Below are 14,726 nucleotides of genomic sequence, written 5' to 3'. Positions count from 1 at the left end.
CCCTGCCTACAACCGGGGCAGACACACCCAGGAAGTGACTGCAGCTCCTGTCTCTAGCTCAGGGCATCTTACAAGCTTTGCCTCTCGACTGCCATCTCAGATCTCCCTGTCCTCTGTTTTCCATGGTTTCTGGCTACTTGGTATTTCCTGTGTTTTCCCTCTGCTTGGCCCTTGAGATCCCTCTGGCTGTCATTTGGGTTCTTCTCAAGACGTTTCGTCTTAGCTTATTCCTCTCAGCTCTAACACTGCAGCAACTCCACGTGCCACCCTGGTTGCCAGAGCCCTTATTGAGGGGTGGGATCGGCCACTTCTGAAAGGGATGTGCGAGTAGATGAAGGCATCCGTTTGGCATCCCTCATCCTCCAGGCTCTCGGCGATGTTCAGGATGGGCCTCCACACCGTGAGGTGTGCCTTGGCTCTGGAGAACTCTGACGTGAGAGTCAGGAGACAAGATCTGTGCCGGAGTTGTTCCCATATTGTTCCTCGGTGAATGGTACCAGCTCCCTGGTCTCAAAGAGTAGACCCTTATTGCTATTGGTGCTGCTGGCCGGCTGTGCCTCCAGCTAAACCAGACCCAACACGCCCAGTCACGTCAAGCGCCGCCGGGTCTGGAGTTCCACCGAGGCCTTTCTAGCCAAAGGTGAGGTCATCCAGGGGGTGGTTTTTGCCAACTTTCGGGGCACGCCTATCAGTGGCATCTGTTCTGGTCCTCATTGTAGTAGTTTTGAAATCCTGTGGTTTCCTGTTTAGGTGGGTGGTTTTGCATAGATAATGAGCGAAACTGTCCTCACCAATTGCATACTTCATTTGGAAGTTGGTAAGATGTTTTTCCAGCCTTTTAAGTGTGTGTTTTTTTCCTCTTCCCTTTAGTCCCAGGTAAATCACCACAGTGCTGCTAGTAATGAAACGTACCAGGAACGCTTAGCACGTCTAGAAGGAGATAAGGAGTCCCTCATATTACAGGTGGGTCCTTTTTGGTGGGAACCAGCTTATTCTGTTACCTCCAACTCTGTAACTGCCTTATTAAGTAGGAGGGAAGTCCAAAGGGTTTTCTCTGTTGGATGTCTCCTGCTCCCAAAGTGTATGTTTTTCAAAAGACTTTTCCTGAAACAAAGGAGAAAGTAACTGGGGGCACAATTTAACTCTGGCCTTGGCTTTTGGGGGCTGTGAATGGATTCATTTATTTATCATGGACTACAAGAGTACCTGCATCTATACACTGGAAGCTCTGTGGCCAGGCTGATTAATGGGGCCCTGTCTTCCAGGAGTCTTGCAAAGGAGATGTGTCCTCATGTCACTAATAAAGCAAAGCCTCTTAAAGAGCCCCAGGGTGGATGCTAAGAGGATCAGTCCCAATTCACCCGGAGCTGGATCTAGACTGATCACTTTGAGGCCAAACCCCCTGGAGCTGTTAACATGGGTTAATAAGCCTTTGATGACTCTCTTACTTTGAAGAAATGAACTCCAAAACTTTTCAGGGACAAGGAGTCAAAGACGTTGTTTCAGGTCTGAAAACTTGCATTGCATTCTGAAAAGTTGATCTTTCTCATGGGATGCTTTTTGCTGAGGTAGGAGCTCTTTGCTGTGTCAGTTCTCAAACGCATGAATCAAGCCTCAAGGTCTGGTATGCCTCAGACACTGTGATTGACAATTTAGAGAATAATAAGACTAATATCCGAATCCCAGCTCCTTAAAAAGCTTGAAGGGTGGTGATTAAGACTGGTAAGTGGGATGGAAGCAAGGGGGCAGGTAGGGTTCTGGGACCCTCCCTAGACTATGGGCCTTAGCTTAGAGCACTAGAGTTAGCACTAGAGTGAAGAGGCTGCAGTATGTTGGGCTTTTTTCCTTCTGTTTTACCTTATTTCTTTTATTCATTTCACTTCATTTTATGAATGTAGGTATAATATCTGATTATTTTAGAAAGTTTGGAAAGTCAGAAAGAATTTAACATGTTGGCCCTTTCTTCCAGTCTTTTATTTTTTCCTGTCCTGCCCCTATTTTAAAAAATTAAGCTCAGACCAAATATACAATTACACAATTTTGCATCCTAGGTTTTTTTTTTTTTTCTTCACTTCATTGATTTGTTCATTAAAAACTATTTGCATGCCCACAACTCAGTGGATACTGGTTTTAGGTGCTGGGGTTGTAGCAGTGAAGAAAATAGACAAAGTCCCTGTTCTCAAGCTTCCATTCGTGTGTGTGTGTGTGTGTGTGTGTGTGTGTGTGTGTGTGCACGTACATGTATGATAAACAAACCACTTCACAAAATGTTTCCAGTGATGATAAATGCTATGGAAAAAAATAAAGCAGGATAGGACTGTGTGGTCAGGGACGACCCCCCCGATAGGAGGAGACTTAAGGAGCTGGTGGGGGGGAGCCCCACAGAGACTGGTAGAAGCACGTGCCAGGCAGAGGAGGTGGTTGGTCCAGCGAGCACCCTGAGGTAGGCGTGTGCTTGGCGTGTGGGAAGAACAGGAAGGGGCCGTGTGGTTGGAGCTGGTGACCCTGAGAAGCCTGGGAACTGCCTACTGAGGGGTAGCAGGGGCCAGATTATATAGCACGTTAGAGTGCAGACGTTTTGAGGGATGTGTAATTTGAACCTCCATCCCAATGACACAACTGATGGAAGAGCGTCCAGTTTAGAATTTTGCCACAAATAGTATCAAGCTACAAACTAATGAACCCGGAACCTTCATGGCTGAAATGAGACATTTCTACTTAGAGGGTTACAATTTAATAAAGAATTCCTGTGTGATAATCTCTCTGATATTTTAAAAATTCCGAATTCTTGAATAATCCTTAATGAAATAATTCTAGCACAGTTGGGGAGCTGCTCATCAGAAAAGTCAGAAGTGGGTCCTAGTGGTTTCTATCCCTCCAGGAGCTTGTGGACAGACTCTCGGAGTTGCTCTTACGTGCTCACTGCTGTCTCTGGAGGCTCCATGGAGCAGGTTAGACAGATCCTCAGCATGGGAGCGCTGCTTGCTTGATCAGCCAGACCAAATTCATTGGCGCCCTTGGCCCAGAATGTTCTCCTGGGGTTACTTGTGGAAGAACAAGGGAAATCACACAGGGCAAAATACTTTGTTTTCAGGATTAAACAACAAATAAAACCAAAATCTTGTATTTCTTCATTAGAATGTGACTTCTTAATGCAAGGATTTTCATCTTTTTCTCTTTCCCCCACTTCTGTATCCCCTCGGTTTCTAAAATTATGCCTAGCATGTGGTAGGGGCTCAGAAAATATTTGTTTTTCTTGAATAAAGGTCACATTTAGAACCTTTATACGTTTTCTCCCAATTTTCTACACCTCTACATTCATAACCTAGACTGAGTATTCATGTTCATAAGGACCCCACAACCCGGTGTATCTCGAGTCTTATGAGCAGCTGGGCTATAAGCTGTAGAATGCCAGAGACCACATGTTATTCCTCTTGGTACCTAAGACCACAAGTTATTCGTCTGGGTACCTATTCCGCTGGGTAACGCCAGCGCATGGCCCCAAGGCGTGGTGCAGACTCTCTAAGTGTTAATCATCCCAATAAGATTAACCATAACACATCCCCAAAAGAAACTCTGGAACCCAGGGAGCAAAGGCCACCCCTGGCATCCTACTCTTTTGAAATTAGAGTTAGTAGTTGAAAAGGCCAGGATGGCTGATCATGTTAGGCAGCGAGGGTAGGGCGCCCATATTTGGATTATAATTGAAATGTTAGCACATCATGCATCAGCTCCAGGAGTGTGTTTCAATAATTCATTAATCACTTAGGAACATAAAAATGGAAAGCTTAAAGCAGCCATATTCATTAAGATTAGTGCCTCTGTAAAAGGGAGCTTTATAATTCATAACTTCATTTAAGCATGCATAAGTGAATTCACATTAACTCTCATGCTCCAGCTATCATTCCTTTACAGACTGAGGAATAATTTATGATCATCTATATGTAAATGGCGATGAGTCAACCATTGGTAAAAACCAAAAGGCTATGAAGGATCTCAATTTACCAGTCCTTGATTTCTTTATTTTGGGGGAGGTCACTCATATGCTTTCTTCCTCTTCCTGCTCTGAGGCACCTTTTAATAATAATTATTTAATAGTAATATGGAAAAGGATTATTTAATAATAATAAGGAAAAGGATTTAAAAATAATAAGGAAAATAAATAATAATAATAAGGAAAAGGGCTGTTTGTTGATAGAGGAGGCTTTGAAAATCCTCTCAGTCTGTATTTAGGGTATAATTTAAATGATTTATTGTAAATGGATTTTTATTTGCTAACAATTCCAATAGATAGTCTCGATGTTCTTCAGAAAGACGACTGTTTTCCTGCCACTGTATATGCAGTGTGGCTTGTGTATATTTATGACTTAAAGTCATGTTTTGGCCTGTGAAGCACAAAAACCTTCCTGCAGCCAAGTTTTGTCGGTGCTAATACATGCCCTTTACGTCCCACATTCCTTAATTGCTTCAGAGCCCTTGCCTGATAGGTTGAGCTGTCCTCACACCCTGATGAGAGGTGTAAGGTCATTGGCTGCTCTGCATAGAAGTTTGGATTGCGCTTCCACGTGAGGTGGCAGAAGCCCTGGCGAGCCAGCTACGGTATTCCTTGAGGTCGGGCTGCCCAAGGGAGCTCTGTGAGAGGCATAAGGAGCCAGAGTCCAGGCCAGAGGCCGCTCTCGTGGCTGCTGGGTGTTTTTCTCCTGAGTCTGTCAAGAGCTGGAAATGTGACCAACCTGGTCCAGGTGGTGGCTGGGACTTCCTGGCCAGGTGAGAAAGCAACCGGGGTTCCCTTCATCCAGGGCACTTCCCCCACCTGCCACCCACCAAAAATAACAGCCATTCTTCTCACATCAAGAATCAGCGGAGTGACTTCTCGGCTCCCCTCCAGCGGGGAGCCGGTCCCAATCCTGCACCCTTGCTTTATTTCCTGGGACAGGTGAGTGTCCTCACAGACCAAGTGGAAGCCCAAGGAGAGAAGATTCGGGACCTGGAAGTGTGTCTGGAAGGGCACCAGGTGAAACTCAATGCTGCTGAAGAGATGCTTCAACAGGTAAGGGTGGGCGGGGCCCAGGGCCTTGGGTCCTGCAGCTGCTCACGTGGGCAAGCCCCTTTCTGGGTCCAAGTTACAGACATCGATGCTTCCTTTCCCCTTTCCCGTCCTGCCTGGAGGGAGGGTTGGCTGCTGGAGGGAGGGTTGGCTGCTTAGCCTGTGGTGTTTACACAGCAGGTGAAACCGGAGGGGGAGGGCAGGGAAGGACTGGCCAGGGAGGAATAACTTGTTGGGCTGGTTTGACAGATTCCCAGGGCACTTTCTGGCCTGGTTCAGTGCGGAGCTCTCTGTTGGCCATGTCCCCCTCATCTTATCACACCAACCATACTGGACACACTTAACTGGCTAACTCCTCATGACCAAGTAACCCACAGTTCGGGCATGGCACTGTTGTCGCCTTTGCCCTGTAAGTGGCATCTGGGGTTTTCAAAAGTCGATTAACTTATTTTGTGCCTCTTTCCTACCCTCACTCTTTCCCCTCTCACTCTGTGTGGCTTTCTTTGATAAAACCGATCACATATTCCATAAATAATATTTTAATATAATTTAATACATATTAAAATGAAAAAAATTAGCTGCTCTTTTACCATTCAGAAACATCTCTTAAATGTCTTCTTGTTTCTCTTTGGGCCTTTTTGTTATATGTACATATAATATACAAAACACTATTTGCACCAGAGATATGATTTAGTCCTCAGCTTTTCTATGCTTAACATCATAGAGTGAGTTTTTTTCCACCTTTTTTCTTTTTTTTTTTTTTTTTTTAGTAAAAGTATTATAATTGAATTGACTCTTCTTAAACAGTCTGACCCCATTGTAAATAACGAGCTGCAGTTTTTAGGAAGAGGTGTTGAATTTTTATCAAAAGTCTTTTCAGAATTTGTTGAGATGCTAATCAGAAATTTTATTTTATGAACTCTAGTAATATATCTAATTAATTTCCTTAACTTGCATCATTTTTGCATTTCAGTTATTTTGAAAAATAAACCATGACTGAAGTTTATGTGTGTATGCTTTGTAGCTCCTGGTATAGTACTTGGCACATAAAAGGTGCTCACTAATTATTTAAAGAATGAAAGCCCATCTCTTAAAATGAGCGGGTTCAGTTAGAAGACTGCTTATAATCTCCCTCCCCCACCCCCCAAGTGCTAACCTTTTTTTTTTTTTTTTTTTAATTGCTTTGGTCAGCATAAAATTCAAATTGTTTCTCCACAGCATAGTAATGAACAGAGGCTTTGAATATGACCTTTGGTCTTAGGGTAAATATCTTAGTTTCTAGGTGTTTCTTAGCTTTGAGTGCATTTGAAAACTTTTTTAAAAATCAATATTTTTATGCAAATGTCTTTGTAGAAACTAATTCCGACAGCTTGGAAGCTGTTATTAGTTTATCCTTTCATTGCTGATTAATAAGTTACCACATTCTTGGCTCCATTTGATTTTCTGTTTAAATCGTATGCCATTTCTCTTGCTTATCATATTCCCTGGAAATCCAAGTAGCAACAGGAGTGAATCTTTCTTTTTATTTACTCTTAAAAGTTGAATCTTTCTTTTGAAGACCCAGGAAAGAAAATAGCCTGGTGGAAAAATCTCAAATGGCAGAAAAGCATTTTCACAAGAGTGCATGGGATAACCCACTAGATTATATTTTCAAGACAGCAAAAGATGCGGTTCTGGGGTGGGGACCAGGGAGGAAGATGATGGAGGGGCTGTATTAAAAAAAAAAAAAAAAAAAAACCTAGACAGAGACCAAGAAAATTTGCATGTGGAAGGGAACATGTCAGAAAAATGGCAGAAGGCTGATGTTTCAGGAAGGCAGTGCCTGGTGAGTAACCACACGATCGGAGGTCAGAAAGTGGCCCATCGTGGTGCCTGAGCTCTCTGAGGTTGTCTTATCCTTCTAAGCATTATCCCATAGACTGGATTTTTGACTTTTAAAAAAGTCTTAAGCTCAACTGCCCCTTATATCCTGTTTATTCTAAATCTTCTTTCTTGTGTGCTGTGGCTGGGGTAGCAGTCATGTGGTTTGCATGTACCGTAGAGGTGGATGTCTTGGCTTGGTATATCTTGGAGTGCAGTAGCTCTTATTTGCTACCTCTGGGGTTGAAAGATCTTCCTGAAATTAACCAAGTTATTTTTATGCCCATATCTTTGACCGTCATCTCTCAGCCTTTCAAGGGTAAAATGAAAGGAGTGTGCAGTACTCCTTTCCTGGAGACTTCTGAGTTCATGTCATAGGCATTTGAGGCTCCGCTCCCACTCATGTGTTCTCTGGGCTTGGTGGTGCCTGAACTGGAGATCATTGTGTTGCCAGCTCTAAATGACGCATTGAATGTTCTGCACATGCTAATGCTTTCCTGAAATCTGCTTGATACTGTTTGAAAAGACGCTTAATTCTTGCATCACAATGCCGATGTGATGCCATCTATAGCGTGGAGTACATACGTAAGTGTCCTCTGAACTGGGGATAGGCAGAGACTTTGCCTGGTTTGACTATGATATCCTGGGCCCCAGGGCTCATGGTAGGGCAAGCATGACTCACATCCTTGAGGCAGAGAATGGAGGCAAACAATTGCCTCTTTCTTCTTTTTTTTTTTTTTAATTTAATTAATTAATTAATTTTATTTTGGCTCCGTTGGGTCTTCGTTGCTGTGCGCGGGCTTTCTCTAGTTGCGGCGAGCGGGGACTACTCTTTGTTGCAGTGCACGGGCTTCTCGTTGAGGAGGGTTCTCTTGATGCAGAGCACGGGCTCTGGGCACACGGCGTTTAGTAGTTGTGGCTCTCGCGGGCTTAGTAGTTGTGGCTCGCGGGCCCTAGAGCGCAGGCTCAGTAGTTGTGGTGCACGGGCTTAGCTGCTCCGCGGCATGTGGGATCTTCCCGGACCAGGGCTCGAACCCGTGTCCCCTGCATTGGCAGGAGGACTCCCAACCACTGCGCCACCAGGGAAGTCCACAATTGCCTCTTTCTGCCAGCCCTCAGCCAAGCCTGGCCTCCTGTTAAAGGCCTGAGGAGCTCTGAAGGAGACCCTTTCACTGTCACAGCGTGGGGCCTTCTGACTGCCTATTGACACTGCTTCCCTTGGGGAGGCAGCTCCTGCTAGCCCTTACACACTGAATACATCCTTTCTAAAGGAGCCACCCGCTACTCAATTCTAGCTGACCGCCCATGGAGGCCCATTACTGCTTTTCACAAGAAGCTGGAAATCCAGATGTAAAAATTTAAAGATCAGTCTTTCTATTTTAAAAACATTGGCAACTAATTTAAATGAAAAAGAAGTATTGTGTGAACCGCACAATATTTATTGTACCTTTAGGCCAAGCCTGGCCCACAGATCTCCAGTCTGCAACCTCTATTCCAGACTTTGCCCCCTTGGCTGGCTAGAAGACCTCTGGGGGCACTTAAGGAAACCCAGACCCAACCAGCATCGTCCAAACCCTGTGCGTCCATGGGTTCCAAACCCCACTGCGCTCTCTCCCCCGACAGCTGTTCTCCTGACCAATGTTCCCCACCCGACTCATGAGCCACGGACCCCTCAGCCTGGATGGGCCTGGTCCCCTGCTAAGTGCTGATCTCTTAGCTCTCATCTGTTTTCTTCTACACGTTAACCCATCTGGTCTCCAGAAAGGGAGAGCATGAAGACCCATGGGGTTAGACAGGCAAACCAGGACCAAACAGAATCAGCACAGAGGCAGGGCCACATGAGCCACACATAGATTATAGACACATTTGAGGGCAAAATATTTCTTGTCTGCAGCCTGTTGCAGGACACAGGGTGGGAACGGGGCAGCTACAAGCGTCTCTCGGAGCTGCCTGTGGAAACACGTACTCTGATACGGTCTCTGACTCACTGAGCGTGTCTAGATTCCCCAGGGAACCTTCCCCATTAGGAAGAGACATCTCCCAGGAAATGTACAAGTGGGTCTTCAAAGGCCCACAGCCTGAATCCATTTTCACCTCCGTTTTAAGCAGGTCAAGGCGTTGCCCAGCTGCATCTTTGAGGGCTGCACATTGAACTATCCGAGCCCAGAGCCCAGAATAACACCCCAGGAATACAGGTGTGGACCAGCGCCCTCCCCATTGTGATTGGCCTAGACCATGTTGGCAACAAAATCTCTCACAGAGAGAGAGTTCCTTATGCTCTGTGATATATTTGAAGTCCCTGGTGACTTTTCCTAAAGCGGCCTCCATGTGTTCTCTGGGGTCCTGTCAGTTCCTGCACAAGCTCCTCTGCCTCTGATCACTGACCCTTCTCCAGCGGGTGATGATTTCAGGGAGGAAGCCGATGCTGTTCAGTGGAGAAGAGGTCTTACACAGAGCTGGCAGCCAAATGGAACACTTTCCAGAGGCTGGCCATTGACGGGCGTAATCAACGCCAAGAGCAGCAGCCATGTTTAGTGCCAAAAAGAAGACAGGATAGGGAACCCAAGCGGGGAGGAAGAAAGGATGCAAAGCTCCTTGTGAGGACACAGCCCAGCTTTTGGGAAACCTGGAAGGACACCAGGCTCTATCTCAGTCCTCCAACCTGACCCGGAGCCCCAGGTGTCAGGCAACCTCATCGTGTTGGCTGCCTTTTAGGTGAGGTGTGGAGAGTGACAAATTTAGGAGGTTTGGAGTCCATGGACGTGACTTTCTGCAGATTCACCACTTGTGGTTGATCTGGGAAAGTCAGTGAACCTGGGTTCTTATTTATAGAGAACGGAGATGACAGTGTGGGCTCTGCACTGCCCACCTCCTCGAGCTGTCGTACCAGTTGTTCCAGTTCTGTTAAAACTGGACTATCACACCATGGCCAGGGGGTTACGGGACCCAGGACACAGGCCCAGTTCCTGCCCTTGAGTCGAGTGAGGGAACAGTGTGCCCAGGTGTGTGAACTCAGCAAAGCGTCGTCGGCACCCAGCTCATAAATTCCCCGAGAGCACCTCTAGGGAGGTATTTCTACCTCAGATAGGATATTAAACAGAGCTATGCACCTGACCCTGTGGGAGCACAAATCTGTCCGAGGAGACAGGACACTTGAGTGAAGAAAAAGGGGATTTGCCACTTCTTCCCCTAAAATTCCCCCTGGGAGATTTGTGAGGCAGAGATAACTGCTTTTCCTCAAGTTTATCTCATTTGATGTTGGAGCTCCAGACCACAATGTGAGGTAGGTGCTTTACCCCTTTTTACAGATAAGGGGACTGAGGTTCAGAGAGATGACTTAGTTAGCGGAGACTGAGTCTGGACTCAAACCCAGGTTGACTAAGAGCCCCTCTCCCTGGAAGAGGCTTCCCGGCAAGGCCTAGGCCTCTTACTTCAAAGGGCAGAGGGACACATTTTTCCTTTCAAGTCGTTCCATGGCCCGTTCTTTCATTCTGGTTTCAGGTTGCCAGTCTGGCTCCAGTCCTCCGTCATTGGTCAGAAACTCCCTGGGTCAGGTTCCACACTTAAAGTTGGAAGTAATCGCTTCAAGATGTGGCCCTTTAAGGAGAGCAAAGTTGAAAGGCAAATTCTCTTTATCAGCTCCAGTCAGACACTGAGCTTTGGGAAAAGGAAATGATGGTTTGCTCTGAGATGGAGGCTTTTTTTCATCTCCCAGAAAGGAGATGTATTTGTCCTTCTGGAAGAGATTACTGGTAGTGGTGAAGCGAGGGGGTGAGCGATAATTTTGTTCATTGGTTTTCTTCATTACCCAGTTTCATGGTCCTGCCTAGTAAGAAACACAAACCACCGTCCTCCCATACCACCCCCTCCTCATCCCTTGCCCTCTCTCATTTACACAGGCAGCCTTGAACCAATCAGGAGAGCAGACACTACTGCTGCTTACGAACCTCTGCCCCTTATCTCCAGCCCCCTGCCTCCCCATTCCCCCCACCCCATCACAGTAGCTCTATGATTCCAAGACATCCCAGCAGGATCCCACCCTGCGGGTCTCAGTAGGTGCTAAGCGTTGCCTTCGTGCTCTGGACAAACAGGCTGGATCAGAGATCAACTGCAGTCTTGGGGATGGGAGCTAAAGATCCAAGAATGTTACTCCTAAGGGGTAGACAGAATAAAAGATGCCAGCAGAGAAGAAAAGGAGAAAAAAGAAAGGTCAGGAAAATGGGACTTCCCGGGTGGTCCAGTGGTTAAGACTCCGTGCTCCCAATGCAGGGGGGCAGGGTTCGATCCCTGGTCGGGGAGCTAGATCCCGCACACTGCAACTAAGACCCTGTGCAGCCAAAATTAATAAATATTAGAAAGAAAGAAAGGTCAGGAAAATGGAAAGGGAGGGTGGGCTCACACTAATGAGGGGATGCAGGGTGAGTCATTGGGTTGAGAGCTGAGAGAGGTGAAAGTTGCCTCGGAAAGTTGGGACGCTGGTCCCAGAGCCAGGGCTGTTTCTGTGTTCTGCTGAAGGCAGAAGCTGGGTTGCAGGCATGCAGAGGTTTTCCTGAGAAGTGACAGGAGGGTGAGGAAGAAGAGGCAGCAAAGAGTGGATTATTCTTTTCAGAGCTTGGCTGTGAGGGGGAGAGGGGAGGGAAGAGAAAAAGCTGGCGTTCATACTCACACCACACGCAGAGTGCATTTGCCTAGCCTGAGCACTAAGGAGCTGATGGTGGTCCCTGGAGGGGAAGGAAGGTCAAGAGGGAAGGTTCTTTCGAATGTCAGAAATTTGATCATGTTTATAGCCTGAGGGATGGAAGCTGATGGTGAGGGAGAGATTAAATGCCTGTCAGAGCGGATGATTAATGGGCCTACCCTAGAGTAGCGGAGACTTGGTGAGAACTTCCTCAAAGGCAGTACAGAGGTGAGGGAGGGCCCAGGTCCCTGTGAGCAGGCGTCATTCTGCACTACCGGCTAGAGGGAGAAACAGGACCAGGACTCAGAGGACAAAGCCAAACGCTACTGGTTAACCAGGGAGTTACCTGAATCTTCATTCAAGCTGCGTGAGGATGGCATGGAGGACTGGTCAGCAACAGGAAGGTGGGTCAGGTGGGGCAATTCAGGAGCAAACTCTGGAATCTTTGTGTCCTTTAACATATGCTTTTAATGTGCAACCTGGAAACTTACTGGGCTGGGAACAGTTTTTAAAGATAGAAGAACCTGACAGAGAAGTCGGCTGTGTGCAGTTATATCAGACTAACTTCAGAAAGGAGGTGCGGGCTTGCTTTCTCTAAGACACGGATTCAGGAGAGAGGACTGAGAGATGATTCTGGGAAACTTTGAAATAGGAAGGATGTAAGTTCAGTGACTAACCAGATGACCTTTAAAAATCTTTTCAGTAAATATGAGGAGAGGTTATTTAAGGAGAAGAAGGGGATAGGGTGGGGTTTAGGGCTCGAGGAGAATGGAAAAGATCTGGAATAAACTCTGAAAGGAACCAGCCAGAGATGAATACAAGTTTTGCTAGGCAGTGTTGGAAGATCAGCTGTAATCAGATAGCGTAAATTTGTGTGGAAACCAATTGGCATCATTAAGTGACTTTTACCAGCAATTCTCAGGCCAGGGGGAGTGGAAACATAGACAAAAGTCTTTGAGGTTTGGCATGGAGTGGGCGCTGGTGAAGCAAATACACTTCAGATCTAGGGGCAAGGATGAGTCAGGGGAAGAATTTTCTGGTGCAGAAATGATACAACTGAAATGATAAGCCTTAAGGTACAGGGTGGATAAGGAGGCAAATATTGCTTAAAGGAAGTTGATAAACTAGGAAAATAGGGAGTTATTAAGTAACTAGTAGCCACAGAAGAAGAAATTAAAGATGATTTGAGTGACTAAATGGGCCAGTTGATAAGTCAGAGGATTGTGGCCAGAGGAGAGAATTTCAGAGTTGAAGATTTTAGAAGTGAAGGACACATGTTCTGGATCAAGACGAGGGTTAGGCTGTGGCCATACTACTGAGAAGCTGAAATGAGGTGGAAGCAAAGCCTGTCGGTGTCAAGGTCAAGAAACGTGAAACCAGGGTGGACACCGAGTGGAAGATTGATAAACAAGGATAATCAATGGTAATGGGAGACTATCTTGGGGTCTGGATATTTGGGGAGAATGTGACTTAACTGAATGGTGCCGCCTTAGAGGAGGAGGAGGAGGGCAGAGGTAGGAGATCTGGAAGAAGCAGTGTTTAACAGGGAGAAAGGTGTTCTGTAAGTTGGGTTGCTGGAGCAGAACGGTCTCTACTTGAGAGGACTGGGAAGGACATGTCATGTCATGCAAACGTCAGGGTTCGGTTTCTGCTGGAAGTAGAAAGAGCAGTTTAGAATGTAGGGTATTTAAATCCTATTAAGACAACTAGGATAGAGGTCATAGTACATAACAGTGGCTGGAGGCCATGCCGGGCCTGGAGATGGGGAAGTGGAGCTGGGCTGAGATAAGGCTGTCTAAGGCTGATTTTGAGTTCAGGGAGTAGGACAGTACTTATTGATGACAAGGACCAGGGGTGATGATAATGAAAGGGGGAAGCACATGCTAATAGAATCTAGGAGGCAGTAAGGAGAAGTTTTGTTATCAGTGGACTATGTGAAATTAAGCAGCCCCAGGCTTGTCATTAAAACTTTGGTGTGTCTAATTGAAATGTCCACTTGGAATGTTAGTGTGACCAATCAGAACCCTGGCATGACCAATTGGAATGGCCATTGGAATTTTAATGCAACCAATTAGAATATTATCCTCATTAACTGGAACATTGGTATGACCAATTACAACCTGGCAGTTAAAACAGCCAGAGGGATTCTGGAAATAATGAAAGCAGAGGAGATTCTTAGCTTTCAAGAGAGATGCCTTCTGAGGCTTTTTTAAATCCCACCAAGGCAGTATCTTGAATGCTGGTCAGTAGACAACTGCATAAATACCGTTTTAAGAGACTCAAGTGCTCAACAGGGGCTGTACTTTTAACTCTCCTATCCCTAGGCCTTGGCATCTGGTAGTTGAACAAATGATGGAAGTCTCATGGAAGAAGATTTTCTGAGTTCTTAGCACTCCAAAGCAATTGTTATTATCCCGTGGACCTTGAGTTCTAGAATCGTCCCTTTTTCCCTTTGCACTGGTGGCTGGGAAGCTCACATACACATTGTACTCCATCTCTAGCTGTGAATAGAACTTTAGGGTATGAGTTTTATGCCGACAGTCACTCTGGCTTCAACTTCTTTCCTTACCTGCTTTAATTTTTATGGTTTATTTTTTCACTTGAGTTGTCTATTTTGCAAACTGCCTCAAATCATTTCTGGAACAAAGCAGCTAGATGAAAGGATGGAGAGAAAGACACAGAATGAGGTGGTGGAGGCAAAGGGGAAGGTGGGGAAGAGGGAGAAGGATGTCGGTAACGAGCAGGCGGCATTAGGAAGGATTATATCTTAAGATACTCAAGACCCAGAAATCCCATCTTCCTCACCCAGGGAAGAACATTTTAGGGCCTTCTATGGCCTGCATAGCCTTAGCACCAGGCCCTAGTAGATAGTATGTGCTCAACAAAATCTTAACAGTTTGAGCAGCTCTTTCCTGGGCTCAGTGAATATTTGTTGATTGGCTTTTTTCAGCATGTATTTTTTTTATTTCCCTTGAAATTCTTGGACTTCTTTCTCTGTTTGGGAAACAATGTGATACATTAAACAGAAATGAGTTTTGAAGCCAAAGAGACTTTGGTTTTAAAACTAACTCTGCTGTTGATTGGCATGTGCCCTTGGCCAAGACAGGCCAGTCTCTGGGCCCGTTTCTTCATCTGTAAAAT

General features: G+C 45.9%; 1 protein-coding gene across 34 annotated transcripts in view; it reads left to right on the top strand.

Moving 5' to 3' along the window:
* PPFIBP2 (PPFIA binding protein 2) overlaps positions 1-14,726 on the top strand; it is a 152,143-nt gene that overhangs the window by 86,599 nt on the left and 50,818 nt on the right. For 30 of the 34 annotated variants that reach the window (XR_014231394.1, XR_014231395.1, XR_014231396.1 and 27 more), the window contains 2 exons: positions 871-963; positions 4,937-5,050. Coding sequence is in view for 24 of the 34 variants with exons in the window: in XM_082341437.1 (XP_082197563.1) it covers positions 871-963; positions 4,937-5,050 (207 nt within the window). In the remaining 10 variants the exon portion in view is untranslated. Of the gene's footprint in view, positions 1-870; positions 964-3,396; positions 4,768-4,936; positions 5,051-10,907; positions 11,990-14,726 lie in introns of those variants that run through there. The other 4 variants (XM_082341441.1, XM_082341450.1, XM_082341457.1 and 1 more) reach the window with 3 other exon arrangements.

The sequence above is a fragment of the Balaenoptera borealis genome (genome assembly GCF_965194805.1).
Source record: "Balaenoptera borealis genome assembly, chromosome: 11".
Lineage (NCBI taxonomy): Eukaryota > Metazoa > Chordata > Mammalia > Artiodactyla > Balaenopteridae > Balaenoptera > Balaenoptera borealis.
Note: the sequence above shows the minus strand (reverse complement) of the source record. Positions and strands in the feature narration are given on the sequence as shown.